Here is a 21,608-nt window from a genome sequence, read left to right on the forward strand (position 1 = left end):
TTGGGTCAACTTAACCACACACCTTAATTTTAGGCTCAAAATCTAATGATGTTATTCGAATTTGATCAAAATCCTATTAAGTGAACAGGTAGATTTTAAATCGAAAAATATAGATTTGAATTTTAAAAAAAATTCTATTTAAATACACTTAAAACAATATAAATTTGGACTATTATGAATTATATTTAACAATTTAAATATTTTGGCAAGGTAGAAGAAGAAAAAGCCTTTTTCTTAGTCTAATGTGCATAGAAATCCAATTTTGGTGAAGTCCCTATTATTCAAAGGCCCATTTTTTCTTCACACTATAGAAGCCTTTGATAATCAGAGTTTATGGTTGAGCATTTAGAGAAGACAAAATTAGATAATAAATATAAATACTTGTTCTTAAAATAAAGCTTTAACAATATTTAATTAAAGGATTAATTATTTGAAGGATGATGTTGGAAACTTCAATATAAATCGATTTATATGAACTCTAACAAATATGTGTGAACTCATTAGAATTAAATGGATAATTAGTAAAGTAGTCATTGTTTGAGTGATGATGTGTTACAAGGAAAAGTTTCATGACTTTGATACAATTACTAAAAGTCAGCTTAAATCCTAGTTGAAGCTTTTTCATTACAAAATCACTTTTATATTACTCATACATAGCAAACCATTTTATTTTGTGGTGGAACCGCATTTGATATCTCATAAGAATGGTTAAACAATAATAATTGTGCTTTTTTTTCTGTCTATAACAATAACTATGTTTCTTATGTATTGCTTTTTCTCAATTTTTACAAGGTATTTTCAAATATAACTCAAACATCATATAAATAATTTATTATCCACAGATCATTTAGATAGTTGTTAAAGATCCCAAACCGATTTTTAAATTGAAGGTGATGCAAGTTAATGGCTTGTTCTTTTCGTTTTTTAGTGTCATCTCCACGGTGTAGGTGCCCTGTAAGTAAACATAACAGACAAGGAATTGATCTCACGTATCGTTATAATGTTCCAAATTTCAAGAAAGTAGAAAAGGATTACATCCCCATCAACTGTTATAATAGAAATAGAAAAAAGCATGCTTGAAACAAAAACAGGAGTGCATGAAATTTTCACATCAACAAAACAGGTAATAAAATTGATGAACAGCCAAGTCCAACATCAAGGAAGACAATATCAAGCCAACGGATAAATAGACAAATTCGTCCTTAAAATTAGGGTAGCGACATATCATAATTAGTAATTGAGTGTAAAAGAGATCTCATCTCACGCCACTTTGCCTTCAAAATCTGAAAGTAATAAATTTGTATATTTTTCTCTTTACATACTATTTAGGCTTCATTACTTTCTCTCTCAAGTTTGGTTCGAAAGTTTTAAGTGGATCTCCTACATATTTTTTGTTTTAATTGAATATCATTTTTTTTTTAAATATTTCAATTAGATCTTCTCATTAAATTTCTAAAAAAAGGTGGTGATGTGACAAAGTGTTATGGATACATAAATATATGTCAAAAGTTGGCATGTAAACATATGCATCTGCACATCAATTTTAAAAACTTTGATACGTATCAACATATCCGTTACACTTTATCAAATCACAACCTTCTTATCGTCGTTTATAGAGACTATCAAAAAGGAAAGGAACTGATCGAAGTATTTTAACTAAATTTGGAATTCAATTGAACAAAAATCTAAATGGAGACCTATTTTTTAAGTTTTTGGGTGAAAGTTGAAACTAAACGAGTAATTAAATCTATTATTCAATTATAGGACTCCTAACTCTGCACTTGAAATCCTTGACAATCTTTTCCTCAAATGTAAACGAGGCCTTACACACACAGAGACATCAACTTCAAAGTGTCCATTTTACTGGATTGATTTTGCCTTTAAGAGTTTAAATGACTTGAAATTCCATAAATTATAAAAGACTCAAAAGCTTATTAGATAGAACAGAAGTACAGAATAATAGACCATCAAATATCTTTAATCAGATAATTGAAATGTAATCACATGTTAAATTTTTCAGCGTATGTAAACCTACATGTAACGGCACATCAAATACATAGCTCTAAAGAGTGCAAAATGTGTGTGGAAGAGAGGAGAGACCAAGAACACGCATTGCTGCTAAACAATCCATAATATTATCTCTATTGCTCAACACAAGATTATTCTTTGTCTTACTCTATAATTACTGAGTTATATGTTAAGGACCTCTTCAAAGATGTCAATGGAGACTTCATTCATGATAGGGTAAGGTTTTTCACAGGCTTCCTAACTAAAAGATTAGGATTAAATATGGTTTGGGTCCCTTAACTTTTTAGTGAAAATTGGAATTAGTCTCTCTTTGAAACTTTGATCCAATTTGGTCTCCCAACTTTAAAACTGCGTGAATTTAGTCATTTTAACCAACTTTTATTAAGTTTATTTGACGTTTCAAACATATTTCATGATAGTTTCTTAACTAACGTTGAAACAAAGATATGTCAAAATGTGTAAACAACTCAAATGCTATTATGAAATGCGTTTAAAACATTAAATAAACTTAACAAAACTTGTTTAAAAGGACTAAATCCACATAGTTCTAAAGTTAGAAAACTAAACTGGATCAAAGTTTTGAAAAGAGATAAATTCCAATTTTCACCGAGAAAATTAAGAGAGCAAAAACATATTTAATCTAAAAGATCATATATTTGGAAAATTGAAACTAACCGGTGGGGCAAATGCAGGCAACATCTGGGTGTGAGCAACCACAAAACTGCCAGTAGCAACAGGACAAGATACTTGCTCACAAAAATCATGGATTTCTTTATGGACAACGAATCCGAAGTATGAAACTGCAATTTCCCACTTTCCTCCATAAATAGCTTCACCTGCATTCAACAAATCTGTTCATAATGACTAAAAATAATTACAATAATAAACCATCAACTCCATAGCAATAATACTAAATAATAGTCTCCTAAGTATCAACAACTTTTTCAAATTAGTTTAGTAAAGTATATCAACTTAGGGAATAAACTAGTGGATATTAAACACATATAATTAACTTCATTATGTTAAGGATTATATAGGCTAATCCTTGAGAAAAACCTTTTGTCTTTTGCAGAAATCCTTGAGAAACTGCATTGATGGTTTACTCAAATAATTAAGTGACATATTAAAATGCTACAGAAGAAATAAATAAATAAGGCTACTGACATGATCCCTGCATGAAAAAAAGAAAAATCGAATTCGAGGGAAAGCATAATGAAATGGAGATACAGAAGATAGGAATTACCAGTAGCAGCAGAAATTTTAAAGGTGACAGGCCTGGCACGCACAACAGGGTCTGGTGTGATTTCAACTCCAGAAACTTTCACAGAATAGTTCACATCAGCTGCATAAATTTTCATGGAAAATTAAACATAAAAGAAAGTGAATAAAGTTCAACGAGACCATATCATGAGTAAACTGGGCGCGATTAGCCGTGAATTCATTATGCATAACCTGTGCGTGGCATCAAAGACAGAGCAGAATTTATCAACAAATTGGATCCGATTACAATTTAATCCCCAAAAATTGAGTTCATGATTTTAATGTGGAGGATCAATGTGGTGAGCTAAAAATAAAAAATCAGAATTGCAGGATAAAATTTCAAAGAGAATAAAACGGAAAGAGAGGAAGTACCGCAGTATCCAAAGGTAGTAGCTTGAGCGTGGGCAAACGAAAGGGTAATGATGAATAAGCATAAAAGATGGTTGAGCTTTGGGTGAAGCTGAAACGCCATGGAAAATGTTTTTGAAAGAAATGGAACAATGTACCAGGATGCATGCCTTTTTCATATGACCTGTTTGGTTGGATAGAAATTGGAGGGGGAGAATGAATACACATGGTGCAAAATAATATTAGTTAATTGATAGAAGTGGAAATAATGTGGAATGCATTATAATTTTTTATTTTACTTTTTAAGAAAGTTATTTTTTTTATTTTCCAATAAAAAATATTTTTTTCATACTTTCTATTGTTTAATTAGCCTCAATAATTTTATTAAGCTCTTCGGTTACTTTGATTAAATTTGTTTTTAATAGTTTAAGTATTAGAAATTTAGGATCTTAATTACTCGTTGATCTAAAATAAAGTTTAAATGAAATACCGGCCAGTAATTTTGTTCAAATTAAATTCATCTTCTTATATTCACCATAAAATTTTGCTTTTAAATTGTTTTGAAGTTAATTTTGAATTTCTTAGATTGGAAGGAAAAGCAAATTCAAATGCATTAAGTAAAATGTACATGTTTGTGTCAAGGAGGAAACTTATCACCTAAAAAAATCATATACTTTAAATTAAAAAGAATAGATAAAAATAGTAAAAAGGAAAGTTGTAATTGCAATTTGAATCGGTGTAACATTATAAGATGAAAAGAGATTTTTTTTTTCTCTTAGAAAATTTATAATACTTATCTTTATTCAAATTCAATGTGAAATAACAAATAATAGATAAACTATATAGGTAGACATTAATTTTAAAGAAAATACTCATCGTTATTGATTTTATTTTAATTATGTCTAACTTTTCAATTCAATTAAATATTTTTAGTTATTATTATATGAACACCGTTAAAGACATATTATATGACGATTCATACGTTTTGTAATTGTTTTTTAAATATTTTTAATTTTTTTAATTTTTTTCTTACAAATTTTTATTATTTAAGTGTCAAGTTCGTGACATGATATGCAATATTGTCAATATCATATAATAAAATATCACATGTTAGTGTGAGAGTGTCAAGTGTCATTGTCTTATATTTAATCTAATATATATATATATATATATATATATATTATTCAATTTATTTTTTAAAATGGATTAATGTAACTTCTTTTCAAATTGAAATCAAATTTATTAATTTTTTAACATTATGCTTGTATTTATATTAAAATTACTTTTTTATTAAATACTTTTCAAGTTAATTTTAAACCAACTTTAATGATATTATTGGATTTTATATAAATAAATTTTCATGTATGGGTTGAACCAAAAGAGAGGAATATTTAAATTATTCTCATGTGCTTCTTCTTTACATGTGCTGTAAATAATTAATCTAGATTTTATGTGTTTGATCTAACTTACTTTTTACATTTAAAATATATTAAACATATTTCATTCTTACTCTACACCCTTTATATGTGTCTTTATGTGACTATATATGTACAATGAATTTAAAAAAGTGACCTAAAATGCTTTTTATTTCTCTTATCTTCTATTATTCATATCGCCAAGTACAACAATGACTAAGATATGCAAAATTACACCAAAGGTCCCATAGTAAAACCATGCTCCCGCATTTCAAGAGTTTAAATTTCTTTACTCATCAACATCTTATAGTTAATCTATATACATTTTTTTAGTAAGTGTTTCTTGAGTTTAGCATACTTAATCTTTAGAAAGAAATAATATTTTAATAAGATCTTTAAGTGTAAAGTTATTTTAATTTTTTAATATATTTTTCCATGATCGTCAGTATCATACACGATTTACGAATTTTATATATATTCTTATTCGAAATAGAAGTGTGTAACTTCATTTTTTCTAATTCACTTGTTTTCCTCTTTTTTTTTTTTTGTCGTTGATGTTTGATTAGCATGTTGTTTCTATATGAACTTTCTAGAATATATAGCTCTACACTTAATCTCTAGTCAATAATTTTGAGTGGAAGAAGAAGACAAGATCAAATTGTTAACCTAATTAAGAATCATAATAACTGAGATTAGATTAGATTAGTAATAGAGAAGGTGGAGACAATATAGAAGGTGTTGGTAGGTGGGATGGTGAGAGAAGTTGAAGTTAATGGAGTTGAAGAGCGGATAAACCGGACAAAGAGTGGGTGCACATGGACTAATTATGTATCAAATTAACAAACATGTGTTTTTAATATAAGGAAACAAAGTAATGGCAAATCCCTAATAGAAAAATAAGTATTAGGTACTTAATATAAAAAACACCAACGTAAAAAAGTTATTTCAAATTATAATTTTTATACCAGATCTGTTTTTGTGTATTTACCCATATTAAAAATGATAAGTATTTGTGTTTGATATAAAATTAATTTTTTAAAATATTAATGGTGATAAATATTTAATACATTGATAAATTAAATTAAACTAAATGTTTTTATTGCCGTGTGTGATTTTAAATATATATATATATATATATATATATATATATATATATATATATACAGTAATTGTTTAGTTAATAGAGTAGATGTGAATTATTTTTAACTATATTGCGTTGGCTGGCGTGATGTGGACCATTTTGTTTCCAGTAAATAATTTAATGCTGAACTAATACATTAAATTTAATTGAAAATCAAAGGAAGGATAATTTCTAGAGATTTGAAATCTTTCAGAAGTTCAGAAATAGTATAAAAATGAGTAAATGACAACCTAAGTAAATCACATAATATGTTTTATTAATATATTATCACATCAAAATTATCATTTAATATTTATGTTTTATGAGACATTTATCTCTTATTAATAAATTAACCTGAAATTGATTAGGAGACTTAATTTGATTAGAGAAAAAAGTTGACCACGTGTGCTAAAAATTATTTATTCACAATAAGTTTAAACTTAAGTTTATAATTATTTATTTAATTTAAAAAACTCAAACCAATTTAACAAAAAAATCGAATAGTTTAGTAGTACATCCCCTTCACGGGTATGTACTTAGGGTTGCCCAATTATGTCGCCACGCCAGCGTGGCCTTATGAAAGTGTGAAATTGAGTAAGTTTGATTTTAATGTTGCAAATTGACCATATATAAAATTGTTCTAATCTGAGAGAAAAATATGACAATTAATATTAATAAATGTTTGATGTAGTTATTTGAAAGTATAGTCTAACATCTTGACCCACTATAAGGTACGTAGCTGTCAACTCTATTTAGACTCGGAAAGATTTACCAACAACCTTCTTCTCAAATATTAAAAGAAAAACATATTATAAGTACTTTTAATTTAAATATATTTTTCTAAAACTATTTAAAAAAATAAAAATAATGATAAATATTAATAAGGTGTTTTTTATTGAACAATAAACATGTTGATAATACGTTTTTAATGTAAATTAGTTTCTGAAAAGAGTGCACAGGTGAAAAAAAAAGGTAGTATTTTTTTTCTTGACTCTTACGCCTCTGACTAAACTGAATTAAATAAGAAACCGTTTGGATTAGCGTCCCGTTATTACCTTTTTTTAATTGACCTTTGGAGGGTGACGTTGACGCACGTTGAAACTGTTCCACGGTTCTGTTATAGGTGCTATGTGTCTCAACGCTTTCTCTCTCTTCTCAGGACCAAAGATAACAGGAATCCGCAGATTCGTTTTCATAAAAAGTCCGTGGTTCCCGTTTGGCAAACACTTACAAAGCGAATGGAATTTGACGGTGTTACATCTCCTCTAAACTCCGTTATCCTAAACCAACATCTCCATGGATCCCTTCGTCCACAAGCTCCGTCGCCACCTTCGCGCATGGCTTCACCGATCTCGCTCCGGTAATCACAATTCTCACTCTACACTCCTTCATCTCAATCACTTCTCTCTCAATTTCATGAAATTTCAATCCAATTATCAAATTGAACTCCACGCTCGAAGTTCTCGATCGCTGTGTTGAATTGTTCAGGTGCGGTGTTTTTCGTGCGGAGAATTTCCTATAAAGATGTTCGAAGAGCAACGGATGGCTTCCACAGAATTGTATATAGCAATTCCGATGTTTCTGCGTATGCTGCCAGGTTTGAAGACAGTGGCGGCCTTTGTTTGGTGAGAGAAGTGAAAGGCTTCGATGAAGGAAGCGATCATTTTTACAGACACGTGCAGTTCTTGGGACGCTTGCGGCATCGCCACCTTCTCTCGCTCAAAGGTTTTTCCGTCGGGCGCAATCGCAAGAGGTTCGTCGAGTATGCTCTGTTTCGCATTTCACAGGGATTTATGAAAACAAATTTAGAAGGTCTTTAATTGCGATCATATCTTGTTTCTTGATATTCGGAAAATTAGAATCACTCATAGTTAACGTTGCAGCTGAAATTATAGACATGGACTGCTTTTTAATAAATCTTGAAAAATGTTATGTATTTTATCTTCTTGATTTAATTTTTCAATATGTAATTGTTGAATTCTATTGTGTAAGAAGTGGACGTGGATCACTGTTTGTTACAGTTTGTGCTCACGGTATTGGTGTGGGTAGGTAAACCAGTTTTCTGATTATTTTTTTTTTTATCTCTTCAGATTGCTCATATTTGACAACATAGAAAATGGAAGCTTGAAGGATCATCTAAACGGTAAATTTAGAAAGCTGAAAAAAATGTTTTAGAGGAGCTTCTCAATTACATGTTTTGATTTTGTTTCAATGATTGGGTGTCGGCAGACCCTTTGAAAACTCCCTTAGATTGGAGAACAAGGTTGCAGATAGCCAATGGCGTTGTGGCTGCACTGGTAAGTTCTGCAAATTAAAGCATGTCTGAAACCAGAATATACTAATATTTTCAGAGCATGAAACTGCGATCTTCTTATTAAATTTTCGTGGCAATTAATTTGAAGAACCTGAAATTCTTATGTCTTGTTGAGTTTTTTAAATTGATTGTGGATACGGGAAAACTCTTGATAACTTAGTCATACAGCAAAGTGAATACTGGAAACTCGCTCACTTGGTTCCATACACGAGGGAAGAAGTTAGCTTCTGCGTCGATTCAATTGGCGATCAGTTTCGTTTAGTATCTATCTTCTGCTAAGCGAAGTACTGAAAATATGGCGTGGGTTAGATTAGATCTTTATTAGAAACATAGGACTCTTGTAATTGATAACACACTGACACTGTAGAGTCTGGGGCAACTTTCTAGCATTGGAAGGACGACATAGCTTTGAACGGAAACCCAGTAAAACCCAAACAAACGGGGACAATTGCTCTTTGCTAAGATCACAAAACTCTTTGTTTCATAAGTACCAAGTTGCACAAATGGTGTTCTGACTTCTACCTGGGGCTTACACTGTGATAGCTAAGAAAGTTTTGCTTAACGAGTCATACGTACTGAAGTCAAGCAGGGTGATAGTTAAATTCTCTTTTGGTGCTTTAATCTAAAGCCTTGAAGGAGTGAAAGAGTGAAAAAATAGGAAGTAGAGATGAACAGTAAGGAGACAGGATAAAATAAAAGGTAAAGCTTGGGGAAAAGTAAACACAGGATAATACTGTGCAAGTGATAGTTAGAAGGGTGAGCAGGAAGACAAAAGTATTGGCAAAGAACATTGTGGTTCCAACAATAATTTCTTGATGAATTTTAATATTTAGCTGAAAGATTAAGAGTCTCTTTTCAAGCATTGTTATCTGAATTTTTGTCCATGTGGAAGCAGGAATATTTGTTTCTCTTCAGTGAACCACCCGTATGTCATGTCTCTATCACCTCAAGCAATATTATGTTAGATGAAAACTTCACAGCCAAGGTAAGGAAACAGTTCCCTTTCTCACTGTAAACTTTTGCCTTCTTCACATTATATCACGTTTCAGATTGACTTCTGCAATTACAGCTATCTGACTTTGGCCTTCTTCCATCTGGTGGAAATTCTGATATGATGCCATATTCAGAAGGTCACTTCTTGTAAACTAGTCTCACAAGTTTCAACAAAATCAAATTTCAAACAATTTGTTACTACACATATTTGCTCACCATCTTCGTCTATTTCAGACTGCTTGAAGCAGAAAAGTTGTAGGATTATATTCCAGCTTGGAGTGCTCATACTAGAACTGGTCACTGGTCAGTCTTCAGAGATGGAAGGTTCCGATTTAATTGAATGGATCCAAGAATCACGATTTTACAGTTCCATTGATAAGATGATAGACCCTGATCTAGGTAACAATTATGACTGTACGGAGCTTAAAAGTCTTCTCGCTGTGGCAAAACTATGTATCAAATCATGGGACAAGCCTTCATTTACAATTCCTCAGTTATTCCGGCATCTCCAGAGGAAGATTGATATTACTCATCATCAATAGAATTGTGACCTGTTTTCTTTGAAAACCTTGTAGTTTCTTAGGGAGAATATTTAGCACTCCCTTGTGTAAGTGCTTTCACTTTTCGTGTTGCTTTTTGATAACTGCGATGATGTTCATTTGAAATTACATCAAGAGAAAAAAATTGTTAGTTGTCACTGTTTGTAGTGTGAAATTCAATGTCAGCTCTAATCTTAAATTATAAAATAAAAGAAAGGAAGTTTAGGTAAATACTTTTTCTTCAAAAACGTTAGGTTCTTTTTACAAATAATTAAATTACTAAATAAATAATCGAAATAACAAATATAACAAATTTAAGAACAATGAAATATTGTTAATTAATTGAAAATGAAAGCATCACGTATAAAAAGAAAATTCCATTAATCTGACAAAAAACCGAATTAAGTATTTTTATAACTACTTAATACATTAATTAAAAAACAAAAAATATTTATAAATAAATAAGGGATTTTTTTATTGTTTTTTAATATGTTCCTTACCTCCTATTTTTATTTCATTATTAATAATAAAAAAAGTCCTTCTAAATTTATCTTTATAACTCTTTTTGTTTAATTTAATTTCAAATCGACGTTCATCAAAGGTGGAGCACAAATCTCCACCATAACTAATAATACATGAAATCATAAGTAGTTACGTGGTTGCACCACTTTCTTTTTTACGATCATGTCCTTAAATTCGCATTTTTATGATTTTAAATTACTCGTTACTTCATATTATTACATAATATAAGTATAGTTGATAATAATTATTCTTAAGAAAAAAGTTAAATTTTTAAGTTAAAATTAAGCTATTTTCCAATTATATATATATATATATATATATATATATATATATTCGTAAATGCAATTACAAAAATTTTATGTTATGGATAATTATCAATAAATCTATTAAATTCATTATTAAATTTTATTACCAGCTGATAAAATATTTTCTGTTTGTAATCCATCGAAAATATTATTTTATAATAGATTTTGACCTCACAAATTTGATCATCGATAACCAATATATATATATATATATATATAATATTTTTAAATTTTAAATTTAATCACAAAATTAAAATTCGTCTTAATAAAATTTTAAAGATAAATAGATATAATTTTTTTCTATTCTAATTACTGAAAATAAAAATTGACGTATCTATTTAAACTGTTTATACATTTAGCATGTTACAACTCCGTCAATCTAAAGCATCACAAAAGTAAAATAACATTTTTGAGACGACATTTTTTTTTAATTTAAAGACCAAAGATATTAAATTTTGAAACAACACAAATTTTATTTTACATTGGAGTTTAAGAATGTTTTTAAGATAATATTTATTTATTTTTTAAGTTTAAAGATTAAATATATTAAATTTTAAGATAATTATTTTATTTTACATTTAAGTTGAAGAGCTACAAAATTTTTTAACCTTATCTCTTTTATCATAAATTATGTTAGAAAGAAAAAGAAAAAAACAATAATGAAAGAAACATAATATTTTTTTTTTCTTCATATTCTTACAAATTCATATTTAAAACAAGTCATAGGATTTGTTTCATATGTGAAATTAAGGAAAAGTTGAAACTTTTTTACATGTTTTTTCTTCTTATAAAAGCTAACATTTTCTTCTTATACACTATTAGTTTTAGGTCTTTTTAATTTTTTATCTTTAAACTAGGATTATTTTAAATACTAATTTGATTTTAGGTCTTGATTTAATTTTTAAATTGAAATTAGTTTAGTAAAAATAACAAATAAAATGAAAGATTTTTTTTCCTTATCTTCAATTCTAATGATTTTACTTCATAACGTTTATTTTAGGTGATAGAATATTCTATAGGATAACATTTGTAATTGATAAATTTGGTATTAAACTTTCTTCGATTCTTGTAGATCTTTTAACCTTTATTCTTTTAAATTGTTTCAAAATTTTTAAAATTTTGTTATTTCACATAAAATCACAAATACACCCAAGTTTTTTTTCTTTTTATGTTAAGATTGAAGTGTTGTATATTTTATAAATGATTTACGAATACTAATACCGTACTACGAGAATTAAAAGTCAATAGAACCCCAAATTTGTTGATGATTTTATAATGTCATTATTTGGCTTTTTGATTTTCATGTTAATATAAATAAAAATTGGTATTATTTTACAACTTAATTATAAAGGATTTATGTTTAGTAACTTAAATTGACATTTATTCTCTTAAATATTAAGAGTAATTAGATGAAGTGTTTTATATACATAAAACCTCTACTGGACTTCGAATTTATGTATGTGAAATTAGAAAGAAACTCTATTAAGGGTTTATTTATTCTGATTTATGCTAGTTGTTTATGTATGTGAAATAGATAATTCATATTGTTTGTAATCTTAAAATATAATAATATCTAATGCAATAGGCATATGAAAATTTAAAAGCATCACAAAACAAAAAAAAAGAAAAGAGTTTCTTGCATAGCGATAAATGAAAAGAATGGAAGAGACAGTAGTAGGCAGAGTAGAAAAAAAATATATTGTATTTAGATGGCTTCTGTAAAATAATTTGTCGAAGAATAAATGGTAAGGTGTTTGGTTGTCAAAATCGATTGATCAAACACAAATTATGTTTAAAAATGATATCAAGATCATCAACACTACTCCTCCGATCTGCCCCTATGGTCCATTCATTACTGCTGAGCGCATTGTACTCTCTGAGCACCACCATGGATGTCCTCATCCTCCTCGTACGCCTCCTGCGAACTTTGTTGCCTCCTCCTTGATTCTTCCTCCATGTTCACATCATGAAGTGTAGTCTCTTCACACTCATCCAGCTCCATGTCTGTCAACTTTTGTGATGAAGTCTTTGCTGGCAAAACAGCCTCTATGGCCTTCACCTGATCAAGGCTCAGAGAATCAGGAAATTCCACAGTGAAATGAATGTATAGTCTCCCCTTCATGAACGGCCTCTGGTACATTGGCATTCCCTCATCGTTTATAGCTTTGTATGAATCTGCATGCAAGAAATAATTTGTTCCATGTCAAAAACATCAATGTTTCAACTATCAAGTACAACTAAGACACAAACAATTTGCATACCAGGCTTGACAACCTCCCCAGGGTTTGATTTGATAAGGAGTTGTCGACCATCCAAGTGAGCCAACACAAACTGGAAACCACATAGAGCCTCAGTGAGAGACAAAGTATGTTCGACAAAAAGGTCTTCAGCCTTTCTTTTGAACTTTGGATGTTCCTTCTGTTGCAGGACAAATACAATATCCCCAGTGATTGTATCAGGCTACAAAACAAAAAGCTCAATGTCAGTCTAAGCCCCATAATTATGTATACAAAATTTTATACTCAATAGCTATACATACTGCTTCATCAGCTTCCCCAGGGAATGTAATCTTCTGTCCATTCTGCATCCCTTTCTCCACAACTACTTCAAGTACTTTCTTCTCCTGAACAACCTTCTCTCCCTTGCATTGAGTGCATCGGTCTCTGTCACTGATGGTCTCTCCGGTGCCCTTACACTCATTGCAAGGATGTTGCATTTGCTGAATCATAGAAGGACCAAGGTGCCTGATCGACAACTTCATACCAGTACCCTGGCAACCAGCACAAGTCATTGAAGCCCCAGACTTCGATCCCTTCCTGCAACCAATTAGAAACCTATTACCCAAAGGCAGACAAAGAAACTATAAACACGCCCTGCAAAACCTAAAAGCACAACACGTACCCATTGCATTTTGAACACAACACGTTTCGTGAAAGAGAGAGTTTCTTAGACGTTCCAAGATAAAGATCCTCCAGAGAGACCTTCAGAGGGTGAACCACATCTTCTCCCCGTCTCTGCCTCCTTCCTCTACCGCTACCACCTGTTCACACTCCACAATCAAAAACTCCACTTAAGACTCTTCACAAAACTATCAAGTGAAGGAAATCCCTTCCAACAATAAACAAAGAAACAAACCATACCCCCAGCAAACGGATTTCCACCAAAGAACGAACTGAAGATATCAAACGGATCGTGGCCACCGCCGCCGCCACCCATTCCCTCCTTAAGAGCATCTTCACCGTAAGTATCGTAAATCTCACGTTTCTCAGGGTCACTCAGAACCTCATAGGCTTGAGCAAGCTCCTTGAACTACACAAAATAAGTACAAAAATTCATCACCACAACATCACGAAATACCAAACAACACCATCCAATTACAATCCAAACACATTTTCTCTAACTCTCATGCATCCCTCTAATTCCCCTAACCCTAAATTACTAATCAGGAAAACTCGTAACCACATATCACATAACAAATCATTGATTCCGTAACCAATTAATCAATCAATAACCATTCAGATCGTCATCCGGAATAATCAAAACAAATACATATCAGAAACATCGACAGCGGTTACCTTCTCGGGATCACCGCCTTTGTCAGGGTGATTTTTTATGGCGGCTTTCTTATAAGCCTTTTTCAAATCCTCCTGCGACGCGTTCTTGGCGACGCCAAGGATTTCATAGTACCTAGTGCTGTCGCTTTTCTTGGGCGCTCTCCCAAACATCTTGTTCTTCTACCTCCGAATCCCTAACCCTAATTTTCACCGAGATCCGCGTGTTGTGGCTGCACTAGATCTCCAAGGAATGCAAGGGAAGAAGAAATAAGCGCTCCGAGCAAATGTTATTCACTAATTCCTCGTCTCGCGTGTTTATAGTATCCGTACTTGATTGGTTAAATGGCCACGATCCAACCTCAAATATTCTTAGGTTGCAGAAGGGTCTAGAATTTTTATTCGCCAAGTTTTTGTGAGTAATTGTGGACCGTTGGATCCATCTGAAGCTTTGACGGATCTTGGTTTTTCTTCTAGATCCTTCTTTAGCGAAAAGCGAAGGTTTTTTTTACCTTTTATTTTATTTATTTTAATTACTTTTATTATTAAATCATTTGCCACCTCCTGGCGCCAGACTTGACTTCTTTAGTATATTCCACGAGTGCCCCCACTAACCGCTTGGTCCCATTCCTTAATAAGACCAATGTCATTATCATTGAAAAAATGCGGTCCTTAATTTTGATTTGTTTGGAAAAATAAATTTTTCGTGTGTTTGGTAAACGGAAATTTTTTGGATTTTTGAAATCTTAGGGCGTGTTCCTTTGTAACGATGGATATGGAAAAAAGTGAAGATGGATTTGTGTAGATTTGGGTGAATGGATATTTGTGTTTTTTTGAGTGAATTTAGAGGGTAAAATGAGTGGATTTGAAGATAAATTTTATGAAAGTTAGTGAAAGATTTGATTGATGTGATAGATAAAATTAATTGTTAAAATAGATATATTTATGAAGTTACCATAATACCCTTGTGTAAAAAGGGATGAATTTTTGAATTGATGTTCTTGAAATAATTTCTAAATTAGTAATTTTTAGTCATAAAAAATAAATTATTTTTTTGAAAACTGAAAAAAAAAATGAATGAAAAACACGCAACACGCAACTGAATGAAAAAAAAACCATGACAGCGGTGTGGTAACCGATGTCGCTCCTTTGAAAACAAGGCACCAGTTACGTAATCGGTGTCATCCCCTCTATCTCACACAACACAACACCGGTGCCATCCCAGCTTTAACACACAACTCCGGTACCATCCCCAAACACAGCCCTGCAACACCTCTCATGGCACCACCGCAACACCTCTCACGACCACCACCACACCCCAAACCACTTCATCTTCTTCCCCCTCCATGCACACAAGGGCAATTTGGTAAAGACTCTCATTATACTCGTTTATCTCTCCTTTCTATCGTGGATGAAATAATACATCCATCCCTCAAATTTGCACTCCCATATCGCTTCAAATCACTGAAATCAAACACGTTTGAAAACCAATTTCGCGCTCCCAAATTCATTGAAACAATGCAACTCCCTACAAAGAACAGGCCGTTAATGTTGGAAATATGATTCTCAGGTTTGATTAACTTTTTAGAAAATAACATTTTTAAGAATTGGAGTTTTTTATGATACATTCTTTTTGGCTAAATCTTCTACCAAAACAGCCTCCGGAAGATTGGAAATTGAATTTATTGAATAAAATATTATTATGAAGAAAATAACATATCATTATTTTTATTAAGTCATTTTAATATCATTATTTTTGTTGTCATTTTAATATGGTGACGAATTATGTAAACTCCCTTTTTCTTTTTTGTTTATGGGATGTGCCAGACTATGAGTTTAAGGTCTAAGTCAGTCCATAAGGGAGCTTCTAGAACCCCACACTCAACATCTCACTCTCATTTGGTCTCATTTCCAAAAATTGTTCCTATTCTCCCTCTTTATTATGAAGTAGGAGCTCTGTTAGGATTTCAATCACGTTCTTCTACGAGCTAGCTAAGCTCATTCTGCCTCCAAGTAAGTTGAGCCCTAAACTTTCGTGTCTTTTCTTCCTCTTTCCAGTTCAGGTGCGTTGGTTTGGTCTAGGGTTCATCCTCATACTCCTGTTTTGTTTTGGTATTCCCGTTTCAGCTTACTAATCGATTCCTGGAGTTGTGGTGCTCATCTGTTAGGTGTTTGCCTTCGTTTGCTAGCATTGTCCAGGTAAGGAAAGTTAGGGTGTTTTCTCATTTTTAAAGTATGTTGCATGTGTTTGGCCTGATTCATGTTCCTCAAGCTTGGATGTTATTGTTGATTGTGTGGAAATATCTTGGTTGTGCTTCTAGATTGTCCTGCATGCGTGAACAGTGGAAGAGAATTGGTATTTTCGCCCAAGCGAGCATGTCTTGCCTAGGCGAGAATAGTAGAGGCTCGCCCTAGATGTTATGAGATAACATGTGGAATATGGTATGAGAAACATGAATGTGGCATGAGATATACATAATTCCATGAATCTATTGGTGAGATTTCATGGTGGTGTTGTCGTGTATATAATTAGATAAGGATTCAAGTAAGGATTGCATCCCGAAACTCTAAATAATCAATTAGTCTCAGGTATAGCAAACTGATTCAAGTGATGAGAGTAGCAGGATGTCCTAATCTTTGGCAGGATAATGACCTTAGATGATTGAAGGCTAATCTTGTGCGTGGTAAGGTAAAACCCATTGACAATTGCTCTGCAGAGTAGTAGAGGTCATCATAAGTGCAAGCATCCAGTGAATTCGATCTTCTTATATATATCCGGATAAATTGAGTCTTAGAATCATATTGTTGTTTATTATCGCATGAATTGGGTGTCTACTGCTTTATATGATTGTGACCTGATTTAACTTTTATTTGCTCAATAACATGATAAAAAATATATTTTTACATTAGTTTACCCTTTCCTTTGTGTTTGTTCTTTGCTTAGTGATCACCTTTATTGGTGTAAGCAGATGAAGGAATTCCTGGAGATAGATCTGATGGTGGTGATGTTGTTGTCTAGTTTGAAAATGTTAGTTATGGCTCTCTTGAGCAGCCTTAAGGCACTAATGCCTTTGTAATCTCTTGCTCTAAAAGCAGTCTTTTTGCAAGAACTGTTGCACTTAGTGTTCTTGTTCATGGCATTGTGTAGTGCCTTTGCTTTTTTTTTCAGTATATTTGGATGACTGTAAAATCCTTTATACTATATGTCTCGTGCTCTACTTTTACTATAATTATGCGACTTTTATTTAGTAGATTTATTCTATATTAAATGGGATGTCACAAATTAGTAATCGTAGGTGAATATTCTTAGAAATACATTTTTAAAATAAATATGATTTTTGGGTATATAAATTTGTTCTCTCCACCAAAAGAGTCTTAGAGGGGTGATTAACATTAAAAAAAGTTATTTTTATAATAATTTGAAGTTGGGGAAATAATTTTTCATGTTCAGTTTACATTTTTAATTTATTTTTTAATAGATAACATAATCATGAACAATGTAAAAGTAAACTTTGTAAGTTCAATTTTTTGTTGTGTTTCAAGTAAATGGATTCAACTTTAGTGGGTAAGGGGCCATAGTCAGTTCATTAGGGGCCTTCAAAACCCCTTTCCAGCCACTAACTCTTATTCTGTCTCCCAAAACTGAAATATCTCACCACTTATTTTCTCCTTTCAGAAGTTGAGTTAAGGCTTGAGCAAGATCCTCTTTCGAACTAGCTGAACAGTTTGTCCCTCTACGTAAGTCGAACTCAAAACCCTTCTCTATTTCTTTTCTTTTCGGTTCCAGTCTTGGCCTAGTGCGATTTTTGGTCAAGGAACTGATTATGTCTTATGTGTTCTTGTTTCCAACTCCTTAAGCTGTAGACGTGCGGTTTTGCTTTTTTGTTTGGTATTGGTTTTAGCTGGTTTAACATCTGTTAAGGTAAGGGAATCTAGGGCTTTAAAACTTTTTGAGGTGTCTTGCATATTTTTGGTTTTGAATCGTGCTTAAAATGCTTGTTTGATGTTTGTGGTTGTGTTTTTTGTTAGTTTTGTTGTTTGAGATTTTTGGTTTTTGCATGCTAAAACTAGTAAAAATTTGTTATTCTAGCTTAAGCGATAATTTTTGGCTTAAGATAAGTTTGAGTTAAGTGAGAATTTATAGCTTAAGCGAGATCAGTCTAGCTTAAGCGAGAATAGCAGAATTTAACTTTGCTCTCTATTCGAATTTTAGCTTAAGCGAGATTAGTGTAGCTTATTCGAGACCAATCTAGCTTAAGCGAGAATTTATAGCTTAAGCGATATTAGTCTTGCTTAAGCGATAATTGTTGTAAAATTTTAATTATTTACTTTAATTTATGATTGATTGAGTTAATGTTAGAAATATGATTTATGAAGCTATGCATGAATGATGTGACATTTTTTGACCTGTACTTGATATGTTTAGCTTGAGATGATAATTATTCTGAGATAACATGTGAAATGTTAATGGTAAAAGAGTTTCAAAGGAAAATAATTGGTGATGGTATGGTTAGTGTATGCCTTGAGATAGGAGATGTCTAGATAAGGAAGGTATTTTGAACTCTAATAATCACTCACACTCATGTATAGTAGAGTGATTATGTGGTGAGAGTTGCAAGAGATCCTAGTCTTGGGAGGAGTTTGAGCCTGAAACATATTGGGATTAACCTTGTAATTGATTTGGTGATAATCCCTTATGGCTAGACTTTGCAGAGTTTAAAAATCAATGTAGGTGCATACTTCCTTAGAATTCTATATAAAGCGCATAATCCAGATAATTGAGTCAGAGGTCTTGCATTGTTTGCCATCGCATGCCTTGTATGCTTACTTATTTATGTGTTTATAATTTGTTTAAGGAATGGCCTGCTCACTTATATGATAAAATATCTTTTTATCTCTAGCTTACCCTTTCTTCATGTGTTGTGTTTTTTGCATCGCTTTTCCCTTTTTGCAATGATCACCAATTTTTTTGTGTGAGCAAATGTGGAAACCCGTAGTAGTTACCATGCAGATGAAGATGTTGTAATGTATTTTAGTTGTGCGTTGGATTTGGCTCACTACTGAGCCTATTTTGAAGAAACTTTCTTTAATTGAAATTCAATTGCTTTGTGAGCAACCTTTTGTCAAACTGTTTCATGTTTAGATTCTGTTCATGACATTGTATTGTGCCTTTGACTTTTTCTTCCCGTATATTATTCATGGCTGTAATGGTTGATACCTTTATACTTATTGTCGCATGCTCTTTTTATATTATAATTATATGATGCATCATTTATTAGAAAAATTCTATTAAAAATGGGATGCCACATACTTTATAAAAAAATTTCCATTATTTTGTTATTAAAAATTTGAATTATAAATAAAATATTTAATTAATTGAATTATATTTTATAAAAGTTTCTATTTGTCTAGAAAAATATTTTTTTCTTCTTTCTTTGTGCTTTTCTTCTAACTCATCTATTCATTTTGTTTAAATATCGGAGTGCATCATAAGAGTTTTAAAGAAAAATACTATCACCCTAGCCAATCTGAATTTTCATGCAAGTAAGTTTATCTTCTTTTTTAAATCATTTTTTAAAATATTGCATGCGTACGATGCTACATGGTCACATGTGACTAAAAATGGTTCAAGATGAATCTCTCTTTGTATGTGTCATTAGGATGTATTCAGATAATTGTTGAGTTTTTTTTTTTTTTGTACATGTAAAGTATCATGTGTGATGTTCCTGTTGGGATGAGATGTATTCACTCTTCCTCTAATCCTTCAAATCATTAGTCTTTTTACTACTCTGATCGAGATGTTCTATTTCGATGAGGATGGTGTGACCTCATTGGGGAGCTTGCAAAAACACTCATACGTTCAAGTTAGTTAAGTTGGTTACTAACAATAACATCAAGATTAAATGAGATCATTGACTTACCTCGTGAATAATATTATTTATACTACTTGGATGGGTCCTACTTGTTGGACCTAAGGTTCGCAAAATTAACTTGTCTTTAGGTTTTCTAATGTCTTTACATGTCCTTACTCACTTTGTGATTTGTCCTTTTGCTTAAGTGAATTCGTACTATAATAGTGATTTACGTGTCTTTAGTCTCTTAATGCATGTCGAGGTGCCTTCGACCTACACACACACATGTGAGATATATTCTGTTGAACTTAGTCGAGATAAAAACTTAAGTCCATGTAAGAGAAATTAGCTTGTTTTATTTCATTGATGTTTTGCGTTAAATGATTTTATTTCCTTTGTTTTAGTAGATTCTATATTGTTTGTGTTGAATGTTGATGTTAATTTGAGTGTATTGTTAATTTTGTTATATTTGATGTTTTGTGTGATTGTTTGGCTTTGATCCTTTAAAATATATCAATTGGGTCAATTAATTTTATATGGGATTAATTTTGAACTAAAAGTGATGAGACATGGCACGAAGAATGAATGAAAGTACGTATTTATAGTCAAGTTGATTAACTAATAGGGGTGGCTATGCAGGCCGACCTGACCCACATTTGGCATGCACAATGCGGGTCGATCCGTCCCGCCCTGCATTTTAATTGTGGGTTTAAATGTTTGACTCGACCCACATAACTGCGGGCCCGTGGGCCTGCGGACAAACTCATTTTTTTTTTCTTTAAATTTTTATGATAAAACTTTCAATGTTCAAAAAATTATGAAACTTTAAAAAGTTCACAAAATTAAGCAAAGAGTAATATACTGTATTCACACAAAATATATTTGGGGAAGTTTGATGATAAATAGAATTATTATAAATTAAATAACACAATTATAATAAATATAATTAAATTACAAGGACAAGTGTACAAATAAACAACATAAGTATATTGAAAAAGTAAAACGATATGTACCTTAAAATAAATAAAATATGAACAAAATACACGAAAGTTTATTAAAATTAATATACCATGAGTTTAACTTCACTCCTTACCTTACGTGAATGAAGATAATATGATATATGCACAGTCTTTAAATCAATTAAGCAAGTTTTAGGAGAGTAAAATAAGTTGAAATATTTATATTTTGGAATGATATTAATTAGATAATGGATATGATGTAAAAATGTCTATTTTGACTTAATAAATATATAATATTCCTAAAAGAAAACTAGTTTACGTGACGATGACGATGAGTTTATATTTTTTAATGTGTGATATAAAGAAATGCAATACACCGGAACTCAACCACACGTGAATCGA

At 31.4% G+C, this 21,608-nt stretch overlaps 3 protein-coding genes across 6 annotated transcripts; 1 reads left to right on the top strand and 2 right to left on the bottom strand.

The window, feature by feature from the left end:
* Positions 1 to 687: 687 nt before the first annotated feature.
* Positions 688 to 3,848, bottom strand: LOC114184149 (uncharacterized). Of its 4 annotated transcripts, none has more exons than XM_028071407.2 (4): positions 3,661 to 3,848; positions 3,272 to 3,370; positions 2,704 to 2,864; positions 688 to 952 (listed from the first exon to the last, which is right to left on the bottom strand). In XM_028071407.2, the coding sequence occupies exons 1-4, from the start codon at positions 3,758 to 3,760 to the stop codon at positions 848 to 850; spliced, it is 465 nt and encodes a 154-aa protein (XP_027927208.1). In that variant the 5' UTR covers positions 3,761 to 3,848; the 3' UTR covers positions 688 to 847. The 4 variants fall into 4 exon arrangements, with proteins under 4 accessions (XP_027927208.1, XP_027927207.1, XP_027927209.1 ...); XM_028071406.2 differs by having other exon boundaries at positions 2,704 to 2,879; XM_028071408.2 differs by having other exon boundaries at positions 2,704 to 2,879; positions 3,272 to 3,480; positions 3,661 to 3,828.
* Positions 3,849 to 7,280: 3,432 nt separating this feature from the next.
* LOC114186107 (Protein kinase superfamily protein) lies at positions 7,281 to 10,175 on the top strand. The gene is made up of 7 exons (XM_028074131.2): positions 7,281 to 7,531; positions 7,660 to 7,924; positions 8,262 to 8,314; positions 8,401 to 8,468; positions 9,381 to 9,470; positions 9,555 to 9,615; positions 9,713 to 10,175. The coding sequence occupies exons 1-7, from the start codon at positions 7,468 to 7,470 to the stop codon at positions 10,018 to 10,020; spliced, it is 909 nt and encodes a 302-aa protein (XP_027929932.1). The 5' UTR covers positions 7,281 to 7,467; the 3' UTR covers positions 10,021 to 10,175.
* A 2,353-nt stretch (positions 10,176 to 12,528) lies between these two features.
* Positions 12,529 to 14,749, bottom strand: LOC114185577 (dnaJ protein homolog). The gene is made up of 6 exons (XM_028073392.2): positions 14,420 to 14,749; positions 13,985 to 14,153; positions 13,746 to 13,884; positions 13,384 to 13,660; positions 13,106 to 13,304; positions 12,529 to 13,019 (listed from the first exon to the last, which is right to left on the bottom strand). The coding sequence occupies exons 1-6, from the start codon at positions 14,567 to 14,569 to the stop codon at positions 12,697 to 12,699; spliced, it is 1,257 nt and encodes a 418-aa protein (XP_027929193.1). The 5' UTR covers positions 14,570 to 14,749; the 3' UTR covers positions 12,529 to 12,696.
* Positions 14,750 to 21,608: the final 6,859 nt, after the last annotated feature.

This window comes from Vigna unguiculata, chromosome 5 (genome assembly GCF_037176805.1).
Source record: "Vigna unguiculata cultivar grain cowpea cultivar isolate G323 ecotype 2 chromosome 5, ASM3717680v1, whole genome shotgun sequence".
NCBI classification, from domain to species: Eukaryota; Viridiplantae; Streptophyta; class Magnoliopsida; order Fabales; family Fabaceae; genus Vigna; species Vigna unguiculata.